Below are 27429 nucleotides of genomic sequence, written 5' to 3' on the forward strand. Positions count from 1 at the left end.
CGCGCGCGTATCTGGATAATGCGTTATCTAAATTAACCTTTAGTTGATTCATTACAGCAGGTGCTCCCATTGTTACCTTGATTTCGTTAAAATCATATTACAGGAAATATTTCACTAAAATAATGTAGTTTTGTCCGATAAACACTCCACATTTAAATCCCATCACTATTATTTGAAAATATATATCTTGTTGGACGGAGCCAACATATTCCAGTTTCATCGATTATATACCAATTAAAAGTATCTCTGAATTCGGTAAATCTGACAAATGACTAATGAATGCAAATATGTATTAAATCCGATCAATTAAAAATGCATTTTTTGAACTTCGTTCAGTAGGAAATTGGTCTGACGGGGAACAAATAAAAGGTCCCCGAGTATATTGGTATTGCCGAAGATAAATTTCAAATGCAAAACACCTTTAATACGAGGGTTAATCCGCATTCAACGATAATTAAAAGCCGGATCTGTATTTTATTAAGCCTTCCAATCCCAATTTTAGTCTTCCTTTGTTTGGGACTCTTTATTGTCACAGTCTACTCGACAACTCAAGATACGGATCTTCAAACTCAAATTTAAAAAACCTAGATTAGATCAAGTGTCATTGTTCTTAGTTTCGTGATAATCACGTGTAAAGTAATTGCATGGAAAATTTAGACCTACAGATATTTAGTGTATCAATAGTATTAATATATGAACTAATCAGCCATGCAGATGATACGTGGTTATTATATGATACAACTGACGAATTCTTATTCCGTGGTCGTTAGGAGAATTGTCTTTGTAAATAAGTAAACTCATCGATTTTTTAAGTGTTTTATGTGAAGCACAGGTGCTTATCATACAGCCCTCGTATGTAGTGGCTGTTGGTAAGCCACTTTGCACAAAACGGGGGCTATATTGATTTTCTAACGACCAAAAGCGTGGCGGCACACGTAAAGAGCTCTCATACCTCCCCCAAAAGCACTGCCGTTTGGACCAACCACTTATTCTTGAAAAGGGACAAAAACTCGCTCTAGACAATGCTATCGGGGTCCTAGCCAGAATTTCGCCAAGTTTTAGAACATCCGCACCAATCCGATTGGCTTTTTTACTCAAATTGCCTCAGACAAAGGACCGAACTCCCGGCTATAGGAATTTCTTTTGTTCCCTAAAACACTTTTTTATTGCCAGATTTGAATCAATGTGGGAATCCAATAAAGCTGGATTAATTCCTCTACTACTGCCAAACTTTATATGAATATGCCAAGTATTTGCATATTGAAATTTGAATTGTTAACGTTTTGCTTTCATTTACATTACTACGTACACAATGTTGTTTTTAATTTAAAATTGCATGAAATGCATAAAACGTAATTAAAGAGAATGCCATTGCCAAACGAATCAGACATTCTCGATTTAATGTCAGTTGGTTTGCTGATAACTCTACTGGTTTAAATCTATTCTGTGTCCAGTCTAACTGTCCTATAGATATCAAAAGTTTTCAAATTTTAGTTTAAAATGTTGTAACAGGTCGTCAAATAATAATTTGTAACATATTACCATTGAATAGAAAGAAAAGCCTTGACCCGTGGATCTAAAAACAGAACCCTATATTCTATATTGACATTTTTCAATTCTACCGTACTCAAGGTATGACAGATGGCTTTAAATCAAAATTGACGTGTTTAAGAACTTATTTTGTCTTATTGTCTACTTACATACTAAGACAATAAAAATACATTTTGCAAACAAGCTTCTGACAGGAAATTAAAACGATAATCTCAGATCAACAACAACAAAATAACAACCGATATATTTTATTATAATATTATGCTTCAACATCCCTCGTTAAATATTCCAAGAAGTGTTATTTTTTCCTCGTAAACTTATTTGTATGGTTTAATACGCACAGGCCTCCCACAAGCCTTCTAAAATACCAGCACGTACTCCATTTTCTCACTTTTTAAACGGATACTCTAGTTGCGAGATAGTTAAAAACAACCGTAAAAACTTTTAAACAACCATGCAAGTAGATTGATTATTGCCGGCTCGAAACAGTCCTGCAAGAGCGCACAGTATTACGAAAAAAAACTTGTATTGTTTAAATGTTTTGATTTCAGTAGTCCAGAGTAATTAAAGTACAGCCACAAGTGTTTTTGATTATTGTTATTTAGCATTTTATCTATTTGAATTAATGTCCTAGATAGAGTTTCTTAAGGAATAAATAGAATATGCAAATCCCGGTGGGGGTCGAATTTCCATTCCGCTCTTTTCTGATCAAACACAAGCAAAATAAATATCTCTCGTTCCGCATAAAAATGCCCATGAATCTTGCCATGACATCAGCATAACTCGAAAAAACATTGAACCGACTTTGATGAATCCTTTCGCCAAATGACTTTTGATGTTCGAGGGCGGCTTCCTTATTTACTTTCAAAACACATCTCCACCTCTTATTTTCCATGTCAATACACGTCATACTGTGGATGATGTTTCATAACTGAAAGGGCTGATCTTGGTGGATACATTTGCAAAAAAGAATGATATTTTAATGAAAAGTAAGAGAGTATAGTTCAAATATCCTTTGTATACCCATGGAAACCAGACATCAGAAAAACAAAAAACGTTCAACATGTAAAATGTGTAATACTATTTTTTGATTTGTACACCAAATTAATGAACCTTGGAATATGCGCTTCATGGTTCAACCAAAGATATTCCATTGTTTTTTTTTAATTGCAAGATAAATAAAGTATTAACGAAATCTTTTACACGGGTGTGATTTCTGATTGACAAAGACTGAGACGAATCTGCGAAGAAAGCAATTGATTTTCGTTAATTAGGGTTAGTGTGAAAAGTTTGCACGGCACGGTTATTTAAATCGTGAGTATTTTCCATTGCGTAAGCGTATAGATCAATCAAGTCGAGGAAATGTATTGTTCGAGTATAGTGGGAAGAGAAAGGAGATACATTGTCTAAAATCGAAAAGTAATAGCGAAACATCGGCGAGGCAAAATGGAAAGCGTCTCGCTAAATGCAATTTCCAGTTTATCGATAAAAATTTGATAAAAAGGATGTCAGGAGTTATATGGGGAACCGATTGTAGGGAAATGTTGACGAACATAGCGCAGATTTTATATTTCCATAAGCAATATAAATTTCACGCTGGGATGTATGGTTTTTACATTTAAGTGGAGTGGTTTCGAGCTTCTCGTGCCTTACAACCGATCCAGCGAACTAAGGTAAGGATCTGCGGATCTTACGGTAATACTCTGCAATCGGAAAGATAATAAGGCGAAACGCTGTCTGATCAAGGAATTGTTTGTATGCCGCTCGGCACGTATTAAATACATATTTGATCTGTTAATTGCCTCTGTGGTAATCATGAATTCGCTGGAAGAAAAATCGACTGTTCCTAATTAATATAAATACTTATACCGTAATAATGTTGTTAATATTGTTGTAGTTTTTTTCTTTTACTCCAGAGGAACGCTTTCTACCTAATTACAGTGACTAATGAATAATATCAATTACTCACGCTTGTCGACAATTCGTCTTATTATTTATTTATAGTTATCAACCGAGAAATATTGGCCCTCGCGGGACTAACAAGCAACGTGGGCCCACCATTTAATTTAAATTTTTATTTTATAGGTTGGTCTAGAAAGTCGATAAATACTTTGATGTAACTAGATCGTATTACACTCATATGAAATGATTTATTCAGTAAATTATCTCCAGTTCAAAACTTGAAGAATGTTAGCGTGCAGAAACAAACAAAAGTGAAAACGAACACACATATGGTAAATACTACCAATTTAGTGCTCCAAAATTCACAAATTAGTTTAATAAGAATAATTGTGAGAAATTGCTGCACAGAACCCTAAATATAACGCAGTAAACAACTTTGTGTTGCTGTGTCTACTCAAGAACAATTAGTGGATTGCAACAATGATTCCAAAAATGTTTCTTGCCTGGATTAAGGAATCTTTTTCTGTTTTTTCTAATGAAAAGTTGTGAAAACAGTAGTGCTCTGACTAATTGGCATTGATGCTGGGTTTAATGATTTAATAGCTGGTATTCGAATGAGTAATTTCGCCGGTAAATAAAGCCTGGAATAATGGGCTGATCCTAATTTGGCGAATAAAGGTATAAACGATTACGTCTGTAATTATCTACTTTGTTCGCATTATATTGCCGTAATGTTCAGTGGAATAACGTATTATCCCGTAGTAATGATCAAACCACGAGTATCATCCAGATCGCCATGCATCAAATTTCCTACTTTAACCGTCTGTATATATTTTGCAATAACGAAATATTTATTGTAATTAGTGGTTTCGAATCAAATCCTTGGTTGGAAAGTTCTATTTCCGATAAACGTACTAATTAATTCACTAGCTTGATTGGTCTGGCCTGAAACCAGACACAGTTGAGTAAAAACGAACTTGTCATATTCTCTCATAAAGCAGTTTCTGGATTAAACTGTTTCCTCTCTCTGCCTATCTACAATGACATGGAATTGAAACGTTAAGCGTTAATTGATGAAGTGACAGCTTCAGCTGCAAATATTGAATCGATACTGTTATAAGCAATAAAAAATATATATGGTCACGCTTGGTAGTACATAGTCCTGACATGTTCAGGGCAATTGCATTTAAAGCAAATGCATTTCGGCTTCTATTGAACAGGATAAAAATAAATATCTTCCGAAAAGAATGATCATAAATCTCGAAATGACAACGGCACAACGTCGAAAAGTATCGTTTGTTAGAATACATTCACCGTTTTCTATTTTAGAGTGGAGCTGGCCTTGTTCGGAAAGGCCTATGTAGCGGAAATTGTGTATGCGAGGGGAGAAAATTTACAGAGGTAATCACCCCTAGGTTTACGATGTGCTTCACCCCCTGTAGTTAAGAGTTTTGATGTATTTACCGATTACTCTCGGCAAACAACAGTATATATCAAGCTACTTGTTGTATTAATTCCTCCAGTCTAAGTGTTTCCTATTAATTAAGTCGAAACATTACGGACCTTACTTAATTTAACGACTTATAGATTACCTTAAAATAGACTCTGAACCTTGAAATCCGCCCTAATATGTTATTCTTCTAATTATGCAGTATGAATGTAAAAATGCACTCGTCAAGGGTCACAATAATTACATCCTGAAACAGTAGGTCAAATGAACACTCCCAGCTTCGTCTAAATGTCCCCTTCATAATTTATGAACTACCGCCACTATCACGCTACTGATTTAACGTACTTATGCCCAGATAGCGTTAAAGAGGATCCAACCAGGGCCATATGGTACGCCTTGTCAAAATATAAAACACATGTATAGACAAAACGCGGTTTTTATATTGGGTTCCGGATAAAATCAACGACTTTGGCGGCGGTTTGTTTTGCTTTTTCTGTCACTAGTTGAAATGTATCTCTTCCACTTCAACCGTAGAGACACTCCAGTTGTCAAAGAATGTTTTACTTTTCACCACAACTAAAAATACCAATCGCGTATACAAAGGTCTAGCAATTTGTAAATAGTTTTACTTGTACTGGGAAAAAATTGTTCAAGTTTGCGGTTTGATTACTAGACTTTTGCAGCCACATATGTTAAAAATAAATTTAGCTTAAATTGCTTTGCTCTACGTTTTCTCATTGTTATTATTCCTGTGTATTGTATTTTTTTAAGGTTTACGGCCCAAATAGACATATCCGACAAACCTTTTTAGACACCAAATCACGATTTTTTGAGAATACTTACCTAACACGTACATGGTGTAGCATTATAAGTTACTATATGGATATTTTACTGGATACATAAAAAAGCAGTCGGGTTGCTTAAGAAGCTCTAGGACAATTTTTACACATTTTTCCATATTCCCCGACAATTGCTGATTATTTTAACGATACATGACAAATGACCATTAAGGTCATTAAACATTGTTTTTTTTTTAAGAATTCACTAAAGTAAAACCATCCATTATCAACTGTGCCAGTAACAAAAAATACAATGACAATAAAATGTGCGGTCATATAACCAAGTATTGATTGGTACATTAAAATGACAATTAAACACCAACGCAAAAAGAAATCAATAAAACATTTCCCGTAAATAACAGTTGAAAACCTGTGTTTTCATAGAAACTAGTTTTGTTAAAAAATTAACTCCAATTTTCATTGCTTTTTATTACACACGACTAATTATTAAACATTATAGGATTTAAGCTGGTTACAAACGATCGAACGATTTAATGAGAGTGTTTAATACAAACAGCAAACTGTTTATTTGATAGTACGGTGGTTTGTTTAATAAACTGTTCGGTGAAAGTTTAACGATCATGGATACGAGTATTGGAGTAATTTTGAATGGTTCAGATTTGAAGTTCTTATACATTTAAATTTATGGGGTCGTTGGAAATGGTTTTCTGGCAGTTTATTTCATTAATTCGTTGAACAAATTTAATAGGCATTTTATATTCAGCGAGCCACACATAAATTGTATTACTTTTTTGTTTGTTGCGTCTAGCGCCGTAAATTGCTGGAAATTCACGACGATTTGTCGCTTTGCATTTTCCCGCAGTTAACTGAAGTAGACCGAAACTGGACTTTTTTAAATGAATTAAAAATTTTAATATAGATTAATTGTTTAGAGCGTAAAGTTAAAATTCTCTTGTGGCGTTAAACAACGCACGGCTAGGTTAAAAGACATCGATAACTTCTTTACACAGAAAGGGGTGAATATCAATGTTTTGTGAGAGAATAGGGCCTGTAATTAATTTTGGAGGATTATTGCGTCGACCAAAGCATATATAGAGATACTGGGAGAAATTTAGGATGTTTGTACAGGTTTAATTCTCTATCGCTAATTTGTATGTTTGTTATACGTAACGGTTGAACTGTTTTACTTCATTTAGTAAGTTCAGTGTGAAGTGGCGCTGCAAACACACTTACCAAGATATAATTTATGTGAGAGAAATTGAAAAATAAGGCCCTCGATCAGCTACATCGATACTGTCGATAGGAACATGAAGAAATTATACATGGCAATTAAATTACGATTGAACGAATAGCATTTAATAAATTGGGTATTTCGTTACATCTGGCGTTATTTTTTTTTTCTTTTAATTTAATATTTTTCCATGGGTAATATTTTATCCTAGCAAAAAATCTCGAGGTAGACGGCTTGATTGATCGATATATAAAAGGCTTACATTAAAAATTGGGTTGGCTCAGCAACCTACGAGGGTTTTGACGACGCAAAAAGTAATTTCATCTTGGTTAGCTAGTAGCGAGGAACTTTAATACACTGAAAGGCAACTGACGATGTGTACATACACAAATTGAATAAGTCTTGATTACTTTAACGGTTTGCGAAATTGATTGGGTGCTTATAGAAGCTTTACCAATAACGAGGTTTGCATGTATAATGCCACGCATTACCAGTTTAAAATATTCTTTCACCTTAAAGTTTTAAACAATGTAAATTCATACATTTATGCATCCATCGTGGAGGTATAGTAATTAGTTATTTGTTCTTATGCACTCTTGGTTAAATTAAATAGTTATTCCCTCGCAGTTTCTTTTCGACATCGTTTAATCACCGCCTTTAATTAATTAATAATTCCTATTCAAAGGGCTTTAACTATTAAAAATTTACACTACATAAAAAAAAACAACAAAATGGTGAGGGTTTGTGTTAATACCTTGTTAAATTTGTTAAATATGGCTTGAGGTACATTTCTCATTAAGTGATAAAGTAAGAAGAAAGTAAATAAAAGAGGGGATTGCTCGAACCCGGGGTCAGCTGCAACAAAACTGGGGGATAACTCGAAACAATTTGTTCAAGTAGATAATTAATAGCTTTTTACTTAAGCAAATAAAAGGGTATAAAGTTACGTTGGCGCGCTAAAATTTTTGTTTGCGACAGCAAATGATACCTATCAATCTTTTACTTATCCCCAACTATTTATATGAGTCTAAATACAATTAAGAAGTGAGGAAAATGAAAGAGACGTGAAGAACGTACGTCCGAAACTAATGGAGATTCATTTTCGAAACCACTCTTTTAATCTCAAAGAAACTAATGACAATATCGAGTGTATTCCTTCGTGGAACAATAAAAGTTACAAGAACGAGGTTGTAAAATATGCCATTACCATTATTTGTTGGTGCTGTCATATTCCATCAGTTTAACATTTCGACCGCTAATAAAAAGGTGAATGATTTTTAAATTAACACTTTGTGTCATTTTCGGCTTCGAGTTGTTAAGGTCCTGATTAGTTCCACCGTCTTTCCGCGTCCAATTTGTGTTTAAGTTTCGTTAAGCAATTAGTCTTAAAAATTCCTTTCAAAAAATATCGCCCCAATGCATAAAACAGTCGTGAAGTCGTTAAGTAATATTTTACTTACATAAAGGAAAAATACTATTGTGGTCAGAAGGAAAAAATCGAAGGCACGGCTATTGCTTCCCGGTCGAGGTTATTTAAACAAATTACCCGCTTATTAACCGTTCATCCGTGAGTTCTAGTTTTTGCTCTGCCATAATATAATAAAATAACATATATAACTCACCTGCAGCTTTTGCCGTCGCCTCCGATATAACAACGAACGAAAAAAGCAAAAGTAATAAACCAGGCCTAATTTTTCCATGCCAGGCCATGACACCGTCACCCTGAAACAAAAAAAAAACATCCTTTGTTCAACCACTTCATAATCCCCTCAACAACTTCGCTACTACCCTCAGCACCCCTTCAAGGCTTATTTAATTCAGGTGGGTGTTCTAAATTTACCCGCAAATTCCAAATTCGTACGCATTGTCCCACATCTTCAACCGCTCCGATCCTCAATTATAACTTTTAATACTGCCATAATACCCTAGTTAATGATTTGGCTTTATGACTATTCATATTGTTATTTAATTGTCAGATACAACTCCCTCGTAATTTTCCAATTAATGGCAGCTTTATTCTAGGCTTACTTCCAAGTTCGCTGTTTTCACAATTACCAAAAAAAATACCTTAAATAAATATATTTTGTATTGTTATTCTGCAGTAGGTTGTATTGAGAAGACTAAATATGGTATAAAGTTTCTTTCTACTCCTACAGGGATTTGGTTAATTTCTGAACAGTTTAGAGAACAAATAGGCAGGTAATTGTCACTGGCTGAACGGATATGGAATTCTAACTGTGAGACATGAAATAGACCAATTACAGTTTAACTCGGTCGTAAAAAAAATCATTTTTTTTGGTTGTCATCCTCACTCACAGTTGTCATCAAAATGGTATGAATTCAAATTTTGACATTTTCAAACATAAAATATTATATTAATTTTATCCCTTTTTTTCTTTAAATTTTTTTTAACATGTAAATATTTATTTCTGTAACATTGGAAGAAAGACCATTGTAGGACGATAGCCGTTCTACTCGGAAATAAAGATTGCTTATATACAGTGTGGTCCAAATTGGTGATGCATGTATTGGGATCTCGAAAACGGTAAGAGCTACAGAGTCGGTTAAATGGGGAAAGTTTTAGAGAATTTTATGTGAAACTTATTTCCGGTTTCCAAATTAAATTATCTTTCTCCGTTTTCCGGAAAATTGGGAAAACGTCAGAGGCTGCATTTTAAACCCTCTTTAACAAAGCCAAAGAGAGTTTTGAAACTAAACTGAAATTTGAAAGACATTATTAAGGCACTTTTTTACCTAGAACACGATGACGTAATTAGAAAAAATCTATCGTCATTGGTTTCCGAGATATTGATGATAACTTTGTAAATTCTTATGGCCGCCTTCAAGATGGCTTACAAAGTTATCATCCATATCTCGAAAACCAATGACGATAGATTTTTTCTAATTACATCATCGTGTTCTATGTAAAAAAGTGCCTTAATAATGTCTTAATTTCAAAACTCTCTTTGGCTTTGTTAAAGAGTGTTTAAAATGCAGTCTCTGACGTTTTCCCAATTTTCCGGAAAACGGAGGATCCTCTAAAACTTTCCCCATTTAACCGACTCTGTAGCTCTTACCGTTTTCGAGATCCCAATATATGCATCACCAATTTGGACCACACTGTATACAGGGTGTCCCATAAGTATTGGTAAATAATTTAAAAGCGTATTTATTGGGTCAAAATAATCCGATTTACCAAAACTTAACCTCAGAAGAAAAGTTTTTCATTTTTTTTTTTTTCAATTTTTTCCTCGTACATGCATTGCACCGAATACTTTAATTGCAAATATGTTGAAAACTATTGATCTTAAGAATACCAACAAGGTATACCTTTTTTGTTCTCACCCTCAAAAGGCCCGAACTTCATAATTTCAGAAAAAAGTTTTTTGAAAGTTATTTGAAAAATACTATTTTAAAAAAATAACTTTGACCCCCTTGACTTTTCGTCTGAGGTAAATCGGATTATTTTGACTTGATTGATTGATTAAATTATTTACCAATACTTATGGGACACCCTGTATATATTAAATTTCGTTAAATCATAATTTCTCAATCACCTAAACAAATTTTTTGTTTTCATATTCGGTACCGTCATTCCTTTATTACAAGTCCATGTTACAACCAAAAATAACGTAATTGAAGTTTGCCAACAAATTTAACGCTCTCCACTAGCTTTTAACACCACATTGACAAACATTTCTCAACATACTAGTTTGCGAAAAAATAAGGACCATACAAGGACACGTTTAAGTAATCATGGCCATTGAAAAGGAAAAAGTCCTAACTGTAATAAAAACGACCCTAAAAGTGTGGAAGCTCAAGTTTAGAGTTCTTTTACAAGCTCAGGTATGCGGTTGTTGGTCCTTTCAGGTTTCAGGTACATCTGTAGATCCAAGAAACGTGAAACTACCTGTTTAAAGCAACGGCCTTCGATTATTATTATGTCGTTATCAAAGTTCCTCGAGTATAAAATTATCGCAATGTCGGTTTCCATTATGGCAATTAGCGCGAACCGAATGGTGTCGTTGTTCGATATAACGCAGGAAGAAATCGTGGAAACATACTCGGGTTGTCCCAGTTTACTAATGGAAACCGCCATAAATCCCGCCGTTCCCAAACACCCGAGTGTAAAGTTTTGCTTTTCAAATTTTGGCTCGGTTTTAAGTGTTTTTAGGAGAAAGCAACCCTAAAGAAAATTATTTAAATTTTACGTTAACTAATGAAATAGTCCACTTCCGTTCAAACCACAACCAGCCAACGGAAGTTTGAAAATTATTACTATTTAGTTTGTACAATGGTTTTTAGGTACTTGAGGGTTTTCAACTCAATGAACTTATAATAGGCCAGGGTTGGACTCGACCTGAATACACCTTCAAGCACAATATTTTGGGGGGTAAAGAAAAATTACCCTTAACTAATCCATAAGGTAATTGTCCCCGTGTCCTGCATCAAAAGCCAAATTGCATTCCCCGACGATAGTGCTATTTTCTGTGTACCGTAGGCGATTTACACAACTTTCCTCGCGTGCTTGGCTAATATTAATCAAATTTATAAAATGCCGCTTTTTTTTCCTGTACTTTATTTGGCTCCTCTACCCTAATATAGTTCTACGGTCGGTTTTGCGTTTTGATGTAGAACTTTTTTATTCCGACTAGAAGTTTTTCCTAATAGATCGCAAAATTACAATGTTTTGCGTGATAATGGTAGAAATTTTGTGGTACAGAAAAATGCCCCACAAAATTGAGGTTTTCATTATCAAAACACTGACTTAGTTTGGTGTATTCAAGATTAAGAACTCGCACAGTAGACTATAACTCAATCAATTATTAGAGGCGTGTTGAGACAGAAATAAAAGGTCGGGGCAACATATTTTTCTTTGTGGGATTTCAATATCGATTTATTTTCCTTGATCTAATTGATTTGATGAGTGATATAACAGTAATTTATTGATACTTGCAGTTAAAACAATTGGATTTAGGGTTTAGAGTCTGTCGCCTACCAGGACTTTAAAATTAGTTATCAACATTATGGGGAAATAGAATACGCATCAAGAATTTCAAAAAGAAAAACGTTTCAAATAAATCATTTTGACTTGTATACATTTAATTGTGTCCATGTAAGACCGTAATTTATGGACTATATTCAAATTAACAGATGTCCGATGGTGGAAATAGACATGGGAGATATTCTATCATCGAGCTGAGATTCCGCTGGCATCGTCGGTAGCCGGTTTCAACATTTTTTTTTGTTTTCAATCTGCCGAGTATAAATCTCGAGAGTAGATGTTCGAGGTTCACGCTGAAAAAAGGCGAATGGAAAATACGACTTACTCTTATTAACATAATAGTAATCCATCCTTGAATAACAATACCCACTCACTTTTCACTGCACAATCGATTGTCAAAACCGATAAATGGACACGTCATGTATAAAAGCGCATTTTCAATCCCGATTTTGTATATTACAAGAAACCGAAAGTGACTTTAAGAAGCAAAATTCCGAAGACCGACGAGATTATGAACCCACAATGCTAGACTACTCCATCTGCTATATGACGTTGAACTGAAAGACATACACTATACAGTGTCGGTAGGGTCTGTTCGAATATTCAGGTCAGGACTCGGAGCACGAGTCAATTCCGTTCCCTAACTTTACAGGGTTTTTATCGGCATTTCTGAAATCCTTATTTCCTCGGGACAAAAACAATCGTTTGTCTTTTGCAGCAGATTAGGGTTTTATATTCTTCCTGTTTTTCCTCGTCAACCATCTCGTCAGCTTGCCAAAAACGAACGCTTGAAATTCAACATATTCTACTTCAATCACAAATTTAGAGTGAGTCTTAAATTCAACTAAAAACAGTGGTATGTAAGCTTCACAATGAGAGAATAATATCCAACATAAACAGAGTTTCATACTAAACTAAATCTAATAACTGTAGAACTTAAAATTATGCCAAAACAACAATAAACAATTTAACTTAAAGAAGTAGTCCATGTTCTCAAAGTGGGGGTGTAAAAATACAAAAGGAAAGTAACCAACACAAAGCCTTCACACACAGACACAAAAAAATAGAGAATTTCAGGAAAAAATAGCTGCACTTGCCTTCTCTAAAGTCCAACAACATCCAAAGTGTAAGTAAACACCAAAATGTTCTGACATTTTAAAGTATAAAAAAAGAAGCAACAAAGATGTCTCTTACTCCAAAGAGGTATAGTATCCCAAATTTTTAGAGTAACCGCGTATTCCACTCGTAAACAAGATGTCCTCAATGCTCTAGCAGAGAAGCAATCATATTTTCAATAACGTCGTTGCGAGTTCTTAGGAGTCTCTTCTCGCGTTTGATGTTTGCATCCAATAAATTGAGTGGGCCGTAAGGAATAAAAGGAGCAATCGCTCTAAGATCAATAAATAGAGGCGGGGGGCTTAATAGAGGCGTGATTGGGCCCGAGATGGAAAAGTTGCCGGCAAAAAGCCTAATGAAAAAATCCTATTAAATTCTGTTTTCGAGATATACCTTTTAGCGGCATTCGTCCCGAGCGCGATTATTTAATTTTGTCCCTTTCGTTCTCCCTTTCCTTGCTACTGAGATCAACGTTTAGGACACAGGAATCTGCTGGAATTACCACGAGACGCCCGGATTTCCACCCATTCAGTGTCAATCTGAAGACCCTAATTAATATTTTTCTCTCTTTCAAATTCTCCCCAAAATCCAACTATAATTAATGTTCAGGATGTAAATGGAGGCCATTTTTAAATCTTATATTTTCCTTGGCTTCCTTTTTCTCTTCAGTCAAAGATTTATACTACCCTAACAAAAATCATACCTAAGGGGTCCGTACTAATTAGCATTCTTTTTAATATATAACGAAGCAAAAGAGATATTCATGTCCTGAATTCGAACTTACCTGAAAAAAGGTTGACATTTAAATATTATATTAAGATTTTAGCTCGTGGTCTTTAAAAATGTAAGAAATTAGGATCAAGAAATGTGGAAAACTACATAAAGAAAACTAAGAAAGCGCAAAAATTAAGTAAACACGTAAAAATTATTTGACATTCATACATACTATACAGGTGTGGTAAATCCAAAAGCGACCATAGGAAAACCGTGTAACGGACAGAGAAACGTAGGTAATTGCATGCGCGGGAGAAAGACAGAAAACGAAAAAAATATCAAGTAGGCCATATTTTTAGCGCGCTGTTGCCAAACGCCGTAAGTATTTAATACCCTCGACAAACTTACTTACGGCGTTTGGCAACAGCGCGCTAAAAATATGGCCTACTTGATATTTTTTTCGTTTTCTGTCTTTCTCCCGCGCATGCAATTACCTACGTTTCTCTGTCCGTTACACGGTTTTCCTATGGTCGCTTTTGGATTTACCACACCTGTATAAATTTTTAATAAAAAGTTGTGGTATACTTTTTCCTCATTCCATTGTCATTATTTTTTATTCCAATTTTGGTTTTACTTAACCTTTGTCATATCATAATTAGATTCAGTGATATTTTATCAATTTGTGACTGAAATTAACCGTAAAATCCATAATTTGAGAATATTAACCCAGTACATTAGATACACTTACACACTATGTAGGATTAATGTTTTGGCTGGCAGTAAAGCACTAAAACATATTGAATCGACATAATATTAAATTAACCAGCCATATCGCACATGCCTTCTATATTTCCTCGTAAAGGGTCCAGAAAAGTTCTAAGAAATAATTATTTTTGGGGGAGTAGGGGAGGTTGATGCCAGGGTTGAAATGAAAAACAGTTAATAAACATATTATATCGCTTTGACTGTTTGCACCCCCTCGGTGCCACCATTTTGATAACAATGGTTTAAGAGGACAACCGCCACGTGGATGACTAACACGGCATGATCTCGCTTCCGTTTAGTTATTCTTTGACAGTGGCGTACGTGGGATTAAAAGATTTGGATGTTTTGGGGGTGGTTATAGATGGTTTAAAGAGCAGTGGAATGAAGGTATTAGACGTAAAAAACGAATTAAATCAAGGAGAACTTTAGAGTCTGATTTATAAGGGACATAAAGTTGTGGAAGTTGGAAGGTAACGACTGGAGACGGCACTGCTATACGTAATAAAAGCTAAACAATTCTCTCCCCGCGGATCAGACTGGAGATGGGGAGAGCGATAATTTATTTTCAAGTTTACTACTAAAGCCGGGAGTTTTTGTCGAGTATGTATATGAATTGTCACCCCGAAATTTTGTGGAAAATATGCAGGCACTCGGATTATTAAAATTACTCTCAAGATTAATATTTTCGGGTGCTACATTTAGATTTACAGCTTAATATGAAAAACCACACTTTTTGTAACTGCCGGATTTGTGTCCTTTTATATTTCGCTGGAATGATATTTTATTTTTAGGTTGAGTTTTATTGAAGTTGTATAATATTTTCCATCCAGAAAATCACTTATTTATTCGTAAACATCCATATCCTGGAAACGTCTATCGTCAATCCCTTAAAATCGCTTGTTACTGACATCATTTACCTTTCTTTGCTACAAAAGGAAAACATGAAATACTAACGAAACCAAATCGGCCGTATACTTGTGCAACTTTGATTCTCTAAAAATGAGCCCACGGAATAAAAAATGAGAAATATATGTCTTTCATCCAAGCGGGCAATATTTTGAATAACGAGACGGAAAAAAAGACAAACTCGCGGACGATATGAAGACGAATACAAAAGAACAAGAACCCGTTGTGGGACGCGAATGACATACAATTGTTTACATCGCATCGTTGCCAATGTAAATGATCCTCTGATTAGGTCTAATTTAAACAAGGAATGTTTTGACATATCATTAAGAACTGCCTTTTCAGATTGCTCCAAATTAAGCAGCTTTCAGCCATTCATTCCTTTTGTTTTTTGCTTCGGAAATTTAAATATCTTTCATCCTCAATATCTAATTGGAATACGTTGTCGTTTCGGTGGTCTCCTATTTCAAGAACTCTTCTTGACGAATACGTAACAAAATTCTTTCAGATTCACTTAGTTAAAAGCTTTCCATTACCGATTTTCGAGTAGGTAGACCATCAATTCGATCGAAAATATGTCTGTGTAATCTAAAATGTAGGCGACGCCTTTGGAAAACTCTATTATTATGCAGTGTGGCAGTAGTATTTAAATTTTAACGAAATTATTATCAAAACTAATTTACTGGACCATTATTCGACTATTCAATCCGTTACCTGTCAACTGAAATTAACTCGTTCCTGTCGAAATTATGCAATTAAATCCCAGACATATTTCTATTTTTCCCAACCGCATTCATTTTTAATCCCATTTCAAATATATATCGATAATTAAAAATGTAATTCCAATGTGGGTGCATTCTGTCAAAGACTTCAGACTTTCCTGAAGACACTTGAAATATTCATTACGTACACGCGCGCAGCTTATTTGCACCCTCAAATACTCAAAATGAACAAACAGCTTTAAAAATCAATAGAATGCATTAGAATAGTATTATGCAAAGTTAAGATTCATGTCCTTCAATCTGAATTATCTAGATTCAGAACCCCATTCTACTGAAAGTAATTCCCTGCACTTAGAGACATAAATAATAATAAAAATTATTTATTAATTAGTCATTAAAATAGTATTTTGCATGTCATAACCCCCACTAAGCTTATTTGAACCATAAGCATATATTTAGACAACTTTGTCTCAAGAACCCGTGACTTTTGGGGAAGCACAACATTTATCACATGATTATTAACATTCAGTGTGGCAAAAACCAACATTGTTAAATTATGTGCTAATTGTGGATGAAATCATGAGTGTGACTCAGTTGAAAATATTGATCAAATACGTTGAGCTAATGCAATCATTCCATACAATGTTGGAGTCAGATTACAGGAAATAAATTTGCTTACTTATTACTAATACTCAGCACAACGAGACTGACTGATAGCAGCATTACTAAGGCAAAACAGCAGCATAAAAATGTAATCAACCTATCCCCTTTGAAGGTAAAATAAGCAATTCTGAATGTTTCCAACAAAACAAATGATCGTAAAGCAAGGAAATTGGGTAAAGTTGAAATTTGTAAAATTTACGGGAATTAATCAGATCCCCTTGTCTCGGTATAGGGTGAAATACGTATAGTACATGGAAATTATGAATACAGTTATTGCTATTCGTCATTAAATTTGCATACATTTAAATAGCGCATACAGCGCACTTTTTAAATTAAATTGAAAAAGAAAATGAAACTTCATTTAAAATACAAAACATAGGCCAGATACGAGCCGGAAACGAAAAATAGTTTAAAAGTTGCCATTAATCCCGCGCGGTTTAAATTATTTTGTACTCGAATTTTTATTGCTTTTCCTTATGGTTAATGGAAAAAGAAAGAAGTCGAAGCTCGAGGTTAAACACTTAATAAGTTTGTTCGGTTGACAGTTGAAAAAGTGTTAAAAATATACCCAAAACTATTCGAAGGCCCAAAGAAAATTTTATATACTTTGGAAAGTTGGAAATATCGCTTCGGTCTAGGGAGGAGTGTTTGTTTCCTTAGAAACGATTGCGCATCTTAGCCAATCTCTATAATTAAATGTATTACACAAGTACTTAATAAATCATAGGATAGTGAAGCTGGCAAATGCCTAATTGTTTTACCTTCTAACAAAGAAATGCCGCAACACAATATTGTAATTAGCATGGTGGCGCCTCGAACCTAAGAACTTCGCTATGAGTAGGTAGATGTTGCAGAAAGCGTAGAGACAAGATGAAACCGCTAGACCACTTTTGCTACGAGGTCGAAAAATTGCACATTTTCAGTAAAACCGCTTCCGGGGCTTCCAACACTAAAAAATTTATACGATTGTCTTGTATTTCGCGTTTGTATTTATATAACACAACTAGATAAAACGAGTTTCCAACGGTGGAAGCAAAAACAATGTTTGGTTTGACTGGTCAAATATGGATAATAAATGTTTTAAAATAAATAAAACCGAATTCGCCTCCTGCATCCAGCCAAATCAAACGTCATTTCATTTCGAACGATATTTTATTTATCATCTAAATAACAATTTTTCAAAATATTTATTATAAATCGGCGAGTGAGCTATCCGCACATAAAATATTTAAATTGCTTTTATTGGTAACGTTTCCCCAAAATTTTGTTATTTTTATTTTTTGTTTGCATATTGATTATGGCCGGGCATAAGTGAATCTATTTTTCTCACACAGATGTGTATAACATTTACAAATGTTGCCAGAATATCAGGACGAGGTCTACTTATTGATAAGAGAATAATAAATATTTGGATTGGAACACCACACAGAGCCCCTTTGCGTGATAAGAAATGATTACGTTTTGAACAACGTCTTCCTTTTAGTAACGCTTTTCTACAAACGAATACAACCCCGCCAAGGATACATTCTTATATATTTCCAACGCCTTTTTAATTGCCATTCATCAATAATTCTACCCTACCCGAATATTGTCAACGCACCCCAATATATCCGCCCAAACCGCCGTTATATATCCGAGATCAATCATTAATTTCACCTCCAAAACGGGCCTTATTTCATTTTTCCTTAATATAACTTTTCCTAACGATCTTGATAACGATCGCCCGAAAATACCCGGACCAAGAAAACTAATCCACCAAGAAACCTTAACAGCTAACCTGGCACAAAATCTAATTTTCTTTTCCTGCTACGGCCCCAACCCTCAAATGTATGAAATCTATTTTTTATTCCCTCATTTTTATATCTTTGTATAACAAGGGGATGTCGATCGTCTATACTGTGTAGCTGCCAATGATCCAGGGGGTGAAAACTCACTATAAAGCGTCTGTCTGTCCATCAATCTTTCTATTTTCTCCATTGGGAAAGTGCGTTATATTTATTTAGTGATTTTTCCGCTCTCTTTTACTCTTCTGGATATACATTTTCATTCTGCGCAATCACTTCATACAGATCAGTGGTAAGAAATTTAAAGATGTTTAGTCTACGAAATGGGTGATAAGTAGGTATTAAATAAATAAGACCGGGGCCTAAATATTTGTCTAGTGAACCGTTTATGGTCCAAATGAAATTTCGTCACCCCGAAAGGTTTGACTTATAATATTTACAGACTTCATCCTGTCTCGTAACGCGGATAGAATTCAGACGTGAATACCAAGTACCCTAGACAGGAACACGAATTATTACGTATTCTATCCAAAATCACGTTGCCCTACGGCCAATCCATACATATAAGTCATAATTCTATGATTTTCTGATAAACATTTTACACATAACACATGATTCAGAAAATATCCTTTGTTCGCAGACGTGCGTTACGGATCTGCAGAGATTAAATAATGAAAGTTCGGAAAGTTTAATATATCGTGGGTGACTTTGCACTTCCTTTTAGAAAATGCGTTTTTCTTGCTTTTTAAGAGCCGTCCAATTTTCTAAAGCATACAATGCTCATATGTACCATTAACATTATGTTTGCAGTGAAAATTAGTGTATGTACGTGCCAAAAATGTTGCTCAGGCTATTGGCGTTTCAAGATAAGAGATACTCCCTCTGGTGATCAGTTTTGAAAACAGTTTTGGGCATTCCAGCTGTCATTTCTCCGTTTGTTTACGTTGATTTTGGTTAGGAATTTATCACTGGTTTTGAAGTGACATATACCAGCTGTCAATGTCAAACAAATAATAAATCAATATGAACGATTTCATGGCAAACTATGTTAAAATTGTAAATTTGAAACGAAAAAGGCTGTAAGTCCGCCATTTTGAGAGATAACAATCTACTTATTGGTATCTTTTTAAAGCTTGGAAAAAGATCTTTTTAAATATGCAACCTTCTATGCTTCCCATTTTAAAAAAAGCATGTCGTAACTCAAAAATGACAGCTGTCATAAAAAAAAATTAGTTAGCCTATCTTTTTCGGGGTAAAATTATCTACAACTTTCGTATTTACTTCATTTTTCTACAACAAATAATAACTCACCCAGATGGTTTTTGTTAAATATCTAGTAAAAGGTATGGACCTTTTTCTATGAAACAAAAATGGTTTTAAATTGGACCCCTAAAACTGCAATTATTTCCCCATTTAACCGACTTCGTAACTCTGCTAGTTTCCGAGATCCTTAGTTCAACTGGCGCTGCGATCTTAACTTGAGACGCCAATTAGTTGCTGGACATTCTCATATGAAGTAAACCAGGATAGACAATCCCAAGATACATAATTAGAAGTACAAAGAAATCGTTTGAAGCAAAAGGTAGAAGAAAAAGCAATTGCTTCGTTTCTAATGAATAATTATTTGCTCATGGGTCGTAATAAATGTAATATATAAAATAATAAGATTTTTCCAGACTCTCTTATTGAACCCTATCAAGTAAGTAAGTCCCTACCAAAAGGATGACTTTATTAATATAACCTGAGCTATTCGTTTATGCTGCCGCAAATGGTTTTCCTTCGGTTGTAAAGTAAGTGCTGGAAACTTTTATGTCCTATAGGGAGAGTTTGAAGTAAAAGCATTTAAGCAAACGGTTATTGGATTCAGTGAGTGAAAGAACAATGCAGTCAAAACTCAGTGGCAAAGACACAAACCACGAAACAGAACAAAAATTTTACTTTTATGTTATAAGTCATTTTCTGATTAACGGAGGCTCTTACAACACAAACATATTCATCAAACATTATATAAACTACTAGCTCCAAGTTTCACAGACGAACAATGTGAACGTAACTATGTTAAATGCAAACTTAGCGGAGATAGACATGGCAGTAAAAATGTAAGTGGGTTTATGGCGGTTCACTTCAAGAATTTCATTTCATGGTTCTCAATGAACTATAATTGTCTGGCTTTAACAATGGAAGAAGAACATATTAAGGCTTCTGGTGCATTTTAACAAATTACATTTTGTTTTAATGTTGAATTCAAGTAGTTGGTGTTACAAATGTACTTGATCACAATGGCATAAGTCACTTTTAAGGTATCAGAACAGTGAATTCAAGCCCACCAACAGGCGATGTTTGATATTTTGCGTCCTATAAATCAGGCCACCAGTTATTAACACACGTGCAACTGGTTAAGTTATTAATTAAGCATACCAATATGTGTGTGGTTTGGCACGTTTGACTCGTAAGAGCTCAATTTAATTACATATTGTTTATGTAGGAGCTCCCTTCATAAAAAAGTTATGACGAAAACTTTAAGGGTTCGTTATACGGCATAAAGCTGGGTTTTTAGGATTCGAAAAACGGTAGTATGACTACAAAAGATAGGGGATTACTTCAGGAATACATTATAGAAATCCAGACAACCGACAAAACATCTCAGCTTGAAAGAATCTTTTTATGTCAGATTTACATTTAACTGGTTTCTGTTAGCTGGGAATATGACTTCTTACGAAGGAAAACAAAAGTGGTGGCCAGATGTTTAGACTTTCGGGGGTTGTTTGGGTGTTTCCCAGAGGGCTGAAATTTTGAAAGCAGATTTAAGGATTAAGTTTATGATTCGGACCAGCGGGAAATTTACAACCCTCACGGGGTTATTTGTTCGAAATGAGTTTTTGCTAAATTAGTTCACTGACTGCGATATCTAGACGATCCATTGCAGTGGATCTGTTCGAAATATTGCCTGTTTCGGCATACGGCGCGAAGAAGAAGAAGAAGAAGAGAAAGAAATCGGTTTATACGGCCTTGCATCTGTATATACCCGGAGTGACCTGGTCGGAACGACTTAAATGCGGAGTTGAACGTCCGAAAGTGACCGAACAATCCAAACATTATAATTTATGAATAGCAATTCTTACCTAAATATAATTAATCGTATCACCTGTCCATTATTGTAATTTAATTATATCTGCCACCGAATAACGTGGCTTTACCACTATTTTCAAGCTCAAATTTTAGGAAAACTGGACAAGTCTTTCTTGCAAATTAATAATTTAGCGCAGTTATTAACTTCAAAAAGCATGCTTAAAATCCAATCAACCTGCGGTCCTTCTAGCTTAAGAATTATTAATGAAAATAGCCTCACTGATCGAGGATTTCAAAAGCCGACATTGTAATTATTTTCACTTGCTAACTCAATTACATTAGAGACTTTTGTCTAGAACAATAATGCCGATGTATTAAATGATGAGTTATGCCGGCGATTACAAAATAGACAACCTAATAATTAAAATATTTGCTATTTCCTGCAATATCATAAAACAATCTTATACCTACTGTAGGTTTCCTTACAGACATTGAAATTTCAATAAATAATCTAAATTTATTGATTGCTGAAAAACAGCTAGACATATTTAACGAAACTTGTAGACACGAACTGTCAACATGGAAGCACGTTTTGCAATAAAAAGAGTATTTTTAATGTTAGAAGAACATTTATGAAAAAAAGTCATAATTAAAACTAAAATATTGCGCCAATGTATTAGCATAGCAACACCTAATTAGAAGAACTCACATTATCAGAATTGTGTGGGAGAAAAGAAAGTTATTTTGGAATAACTTTATTTGAATCAAACAATTAAACGACAATACAACTGAAGACGAAGGTATCCGAATAAAAAAAATGCAGACAGATACACAGATAACGCGAGAGAGGAATGAAAAACTCAAGTAGGTATTCGACCATTTTTGACTAATGGACTTCGAGATAGCTTAATGCTGTTAGCATGTTCCGAGTACAGCTCACTATCATAAACAGATTAACATTTTTTCGAGATTTAGTGTCGTATATCTGCTTTCGACTTTTTACTGTAATGGTTTAATGGGTCTGTCCTCCTCGAAAAGATCACTCGATGGGTTGGACGCCTTAACTTGATGTCGAATATCAGCTGGCTTAAGTGAATTCTACTCCCAATCAGCAAATGGAAATTGTAATATAAAAAAACGTGTTTTAATACGTCGGCTTCCCCGAAATAATTCCGCAAATGGAGAATTCGCAAAAGTGGCACGGACGATAACGTTATGCACTTATCTTCCAAACAACCCATAGGACATTTTTTCACCACTCTCATTTTCCTACGTTCAGCCTTTTGTCTTATACATTTTACATTGTTCCTGGCAAGACTGAGAATGTTTTTTTTTTTCAAAGACGTCTTACTCGAGGAAATTGAATATGCCCCGCAACGCCTTTCCGTCGTTTTCCCCATTTTTCATGCACGGATTGGAATTCTCTACAGTCGACACAGGAAAAAAAACCGCCCTCGTAAACCTAATTTATTTTTAATCAATGGTTTGCACTTCTAATTTACTACCCTTATTTTAGTGTCCACTGTAAACCCAGATCCATAAAGGCTTCTTGGGAAATTAATGTGGTAATAGCATTAACAACACTGAATAAATAAAATACCGGCCCTGTGAAAATGCATACTTTAGACAATTACCCACTTTAGGTACTCCGGAATCCACGAAAAGAGGGTTAACAAATTTTCCGCAATATAAACTGGCTGTTAATGTATTATTTACGTTTGCACTTAACAACATTTTCTCTTAGGGTTTAGCTAATTATTAACAAGCCCCAGACTAACACTTTTAGTGTCGCTTAGTTATTTTTGACTCAAAATCTGTTCAGAGTTGTAACATTTCTATTTCGATCTAGATTAGTAATCACTGTATTACCTACAGCGCTTGTTATGATATTATTCAGTTGCAGTATGATTTTATAAGAACTAATATATGTATAGCCTTTTGTGTGCAAGGAAACCCGTCTGTAAAAATTTTTGACAAAGATAATCAAATTCAAAAATTAAAAAAAAATCTTGCCAACGAATACTTTTAACAGCAGCAATAACAACTTCCTTATATTCCGGTTAATATTGCTTTATGAATTTTTTAACAGTAATATTCGAGCTGTGTGAATAATTTAATAATTATTTAATTATTCATACCATGTCGCAAATATTACTGGTGCCAAAGGCAGTATAAAATTAATAACTTGGTTGGCAGTTTTTTAAGCGCCTGAACGCGGTCTGCAATTTTGTTGGTAATAAAATTTAATATATTTCCCAATATTTAAAACAATATGTATAGATTAGAACTACACTACAATTTTAATTAGTGATACTTTTAGGGAAATATAGCAATTAAAGTTGATGGTCTCTTGAGATCAATGGGACTCTACAAGCGACACTAAACATTTAATGACACCGTTTGATTGAAAAAGAAATTAATATCAACTTTTCCACATTTTCCACCAGCTAAATAACAATCTATTATCAATAATTTGAACCACAATTTATGGGACCATTATTAATTACGTGAACTGATACGCGAATACAGGAATAATCTAGGTTATTACCACTAATTGCAATTAATTTATAGGAGCGCTTTTTTAGATACCAGTCGAGATAAAGCACCATGTAATTTAGAAAAATAACTGTTTCTTAACCTGAAACCTGAACCTGGTGTACACAAAACACAAGTTTAAAAATAGCCTGTTGTTTGATATGAAATGGATTGCTTTTACTGTTCAACATGGTTTCGTACACAAATTTTGCTAGGATAAGGACTTTGTATGTTGATTGCTGAGTTCAAGTGTCAGTTATCCTGTTTAAAAGAGCAGTAAATATTTTTGTAATCTTCCAATAAGAGAAAATTTAATCCCATATTTAGGTGGCTGTAAGTAAACAGAATAAACGATTAAGGGGATATTGCAGTCATACTTTAAACCAAGTTGTAAGGGTGGTTCAGAGTGTGTGGCAAACTCAGCTTAAAGCCCACGGTGCAAATGGTGGTAAACTGACTGATTTGACAGCTGACACTTGCCACAATCACCAATTTTAGAGATATATTACCAAATGGTGTAAAGAGACGATTAACTAAAAGCACAAACATTATTACCTACTTATTAGACATTGATCGTTATTTAGCAAGTAATAAGATTGAATAGAATTCATTAAGGGAAAAAATATGAAACACAGATTGGTGCCGCCGCCTAATTCCCACTGTGTTGTGGTGGTGAATTAAGGCGTAGAAATTGGGACATAATTAACTCCAGGCAGATGGTTTATGACAAGTATATCCTGTCATTTATTACAATCAAAATATACCCGCTTGCGCCCAACAAAATTAACTTTTTTTTTGTTGCTAAATTATTTACGTTATTAGAGCAAGCAGTGGCGTTTGCGGATCCTCATAGTTTATTTAACGGTTGTTATAATTCGAAAGTGGCATTAATAGAATTGGTTATTGTGCCCCGTCATATAAATTAGCTTTGCCCATTTCCGAATAATGAGTTTGAAGTGTCCCTTTTCCGATAAATTAATTCGGTAATGCACGTTTTTAGGCATGTGCCGTTTCAAATAAATGTATAAAATGTAGATTCGTCAAACAAAAGTACGTGCCATTGTAAAATTGTTATTTTCCTGTATTTGAATGATTACACTTTGGGGTCTATTAGTGGGAAAATCGTAAAACGTATTTAACGTACGCGTATTGATATAACGTGTTTTGCGCAAATGGGCATAAAAATGTGGCGTGATTTTTTCCATCTATCGGAAAAAAACCATGGAATTGTTTTGTTCAAGCAGCGTACAGTGTATATCGGTTTTATAGATCACATTAAATTAGTCCACTGTGAATAGGTGAATAGCATGTCATCTCATTGTTTTATAAACAGTATGTTGCCTTTGCTCGACTCTACCAATTAGTGGGATGATAAATTAAACTGTTTTATTTTAGATACCACCAAAGAAATAACAAGTTTTCAACCAAAGACCTCCCAAACAGCGATGAAGTGGAATTGTTATAATTCAACTTTATAAATTGAACTCGCTATTTCTAATGTACAGGCTGGAGATAATTAATAGCCCCATTAATTATTATTCGGAATACGTCCGATATCTGCGAAATTCTCTGATAAGGTGCTGCTTGTTAGTTTATTTTCTAATCTGGGAAGCCTGAGGCTGGAAAAAAAACGCTCAGTAAAGTTGAGTGAACGCTATTCCATTTCATAATTTCCTGGTATGTCTGTTGGGATTATTCATTAAAAACAAGCCTAGAAAATCAGAATTCTCCATTAATCTGCATTTAATTCAGAAAACCTAAGTTTTTCCAGCAAATGATATTGATTTCAAACAAGGATAGGTACATAAATTATATCAAAATTATGTGTATCGTCAACTTAAATAGAAAATGCTGTAAAAGTAATAAAGCCCTGGCCCTTCAGCTAAAAACCTTTCTTTTTGGCATATATAATGTATAATATTTCCACACTTAAAGTAAAACACTCCTTCACTGACAAGTTTAGTTTGTTCTAAAAGATCTGTTATAAGAAATTATTTTTCTAACATCAGACAATCTGGATGGTCTATCCTTAAAATAGGCCTAGTTAGAAGTTAGAATATAATTCAACAGGTTTGATTAACTAAAAAAATGGTCTACTGAAAGCCAGTTGTATCTTTGAAAAACTCACCCTGCTTGGTTTTTATTTGGTTAAAAAACAATCCTAAATCCTGGTCCTTCTTTTTTGCGTTAATTTTACGGCCTGGCTACACGGACTAGTTGCAGAATACACTAGAAACACAAAGGTTTTTCTTTATTTTGAATATTTGAATCAAAACACAACCCCACAAAACAGAAAACCTTCAAAACCAATGTCAATTGTCAAAGTTACTGACATTTTTGGCAACTTTCAACTTCAATTGCGACGTTGCTAGCCAATGAGTAAATCCACCGCCTACTATACTAGAAAGCCTAGAAGGTGCTTGTCAAAAATTCCAATATGGCGGAAATAGTGATGATAGTTTGCCAATTTGTTTAGGCTGGACTTGATTGTGTATAAAAAAGCTCTATCTATACACATCTGGATCATGAATTAACCTTTTTTTTTTCACAACTTGCAATCAACTACACGAAACAATTAAAAAAAAAACATATTTTTTACTGCATCTGCATACGTTTGTGTATAAAACGAAAACCGCTAACGCCATTATTAAAAGTGACATTTTAGGCTTTCTAGTATAGAGGGCCTAAATGAAAGAGGAAAGAGGAATCCACTGAAGTTTCACCCCCCTGTTTATAATCCTACAAAGTTTGAAAAAAAATAATTGTCGGTTGTATAGGCGACACTGCAAACCGAAATCACAGGCACCCTTGACAATGACAGTTAGTTCTGTCGGTAATGGTGGATGTCAACTAGAGAGTGTGTCTATTTCTCTCTGTTTCACAATTCACAAAAAGAAATAAAAAAGGATAGAACTATACTATGAGCGTATTTGGTTGCCTATGATAAAATCTTGCATTAAAGGGACTCATTAATAAACGATTTTGCATTCGTTATCGTCCATTAAAAAAGACTGTTAATAAGAAAAAAATAAAATAATAATAATAATGACTTAGATCATGAATGACTCAGAAATGATATGGATTTTGAAATTGTCTTGATATTATCTTATTATTATTTATATATCTTGTTAGTTATATATCTTGATAAGGTCCTTTGCTGTGCATAGGAACCCTTCTGGAGCAAAATAAAAAATTGCCAAAATTGCACATTTTTTT

General features: G+C 34.3%; 1 protein-coding gene across 10 annotated transcripts in view; it reads right to left on the minus strand.

Annotated features, from left to right (window-relative positions):
- The window catches only part of Cirl (Calcium-independent receptor for alpha-latrotoxin), a 62952-nt gene that overhangs the window by 33684 nt on the left and 1839 nt on the right, over positions 1-27429 (minus strand). For 2 of the 10 annotated variants that reach the window (XR_014180876.1, XM_081993960.1), the window contains exons 1-2: positions 12265-12480; positions 8557-8656 (exon numbers count right to left, since the gene is read on the minus strand). The exons of 2 other annotated variants lie outside the window; for them this stretch is intronic. Coding sequence is in view for 7 of the 8 variants with exons in the window: in XM_081993960.1 (XP_081850086.1) it covers positions 8557-8656; positions 12265-12276 (112 nt within the window). In the remaining variant the exon portion in view is untranslated. Of the gene's footprint in view, positions 1-8556; positions 8657-12264; positions 12481-26341; positions 26471-27429 lie in introns of those variants that run through there. 6 more of the 10 variants (XM_081993956.1, XM_081993951.1, XM_081993954.1 and 3 more) reach the window with 5 other exon arrangements.

Source organism: Ips typographus, linkage group LG16, assembly GCF_016097725.1.
Source record: "Ips typographus isolate SLU linkage group LG16, UJ_Ityp_2.0, whole genome shotgun sequence".
Taxonomy (NCBI): Eukaryota; Metazoa; Arthropoda; class Insecta; order Coleoptera; family Curculionidae; genus Ips; species Ips typographus.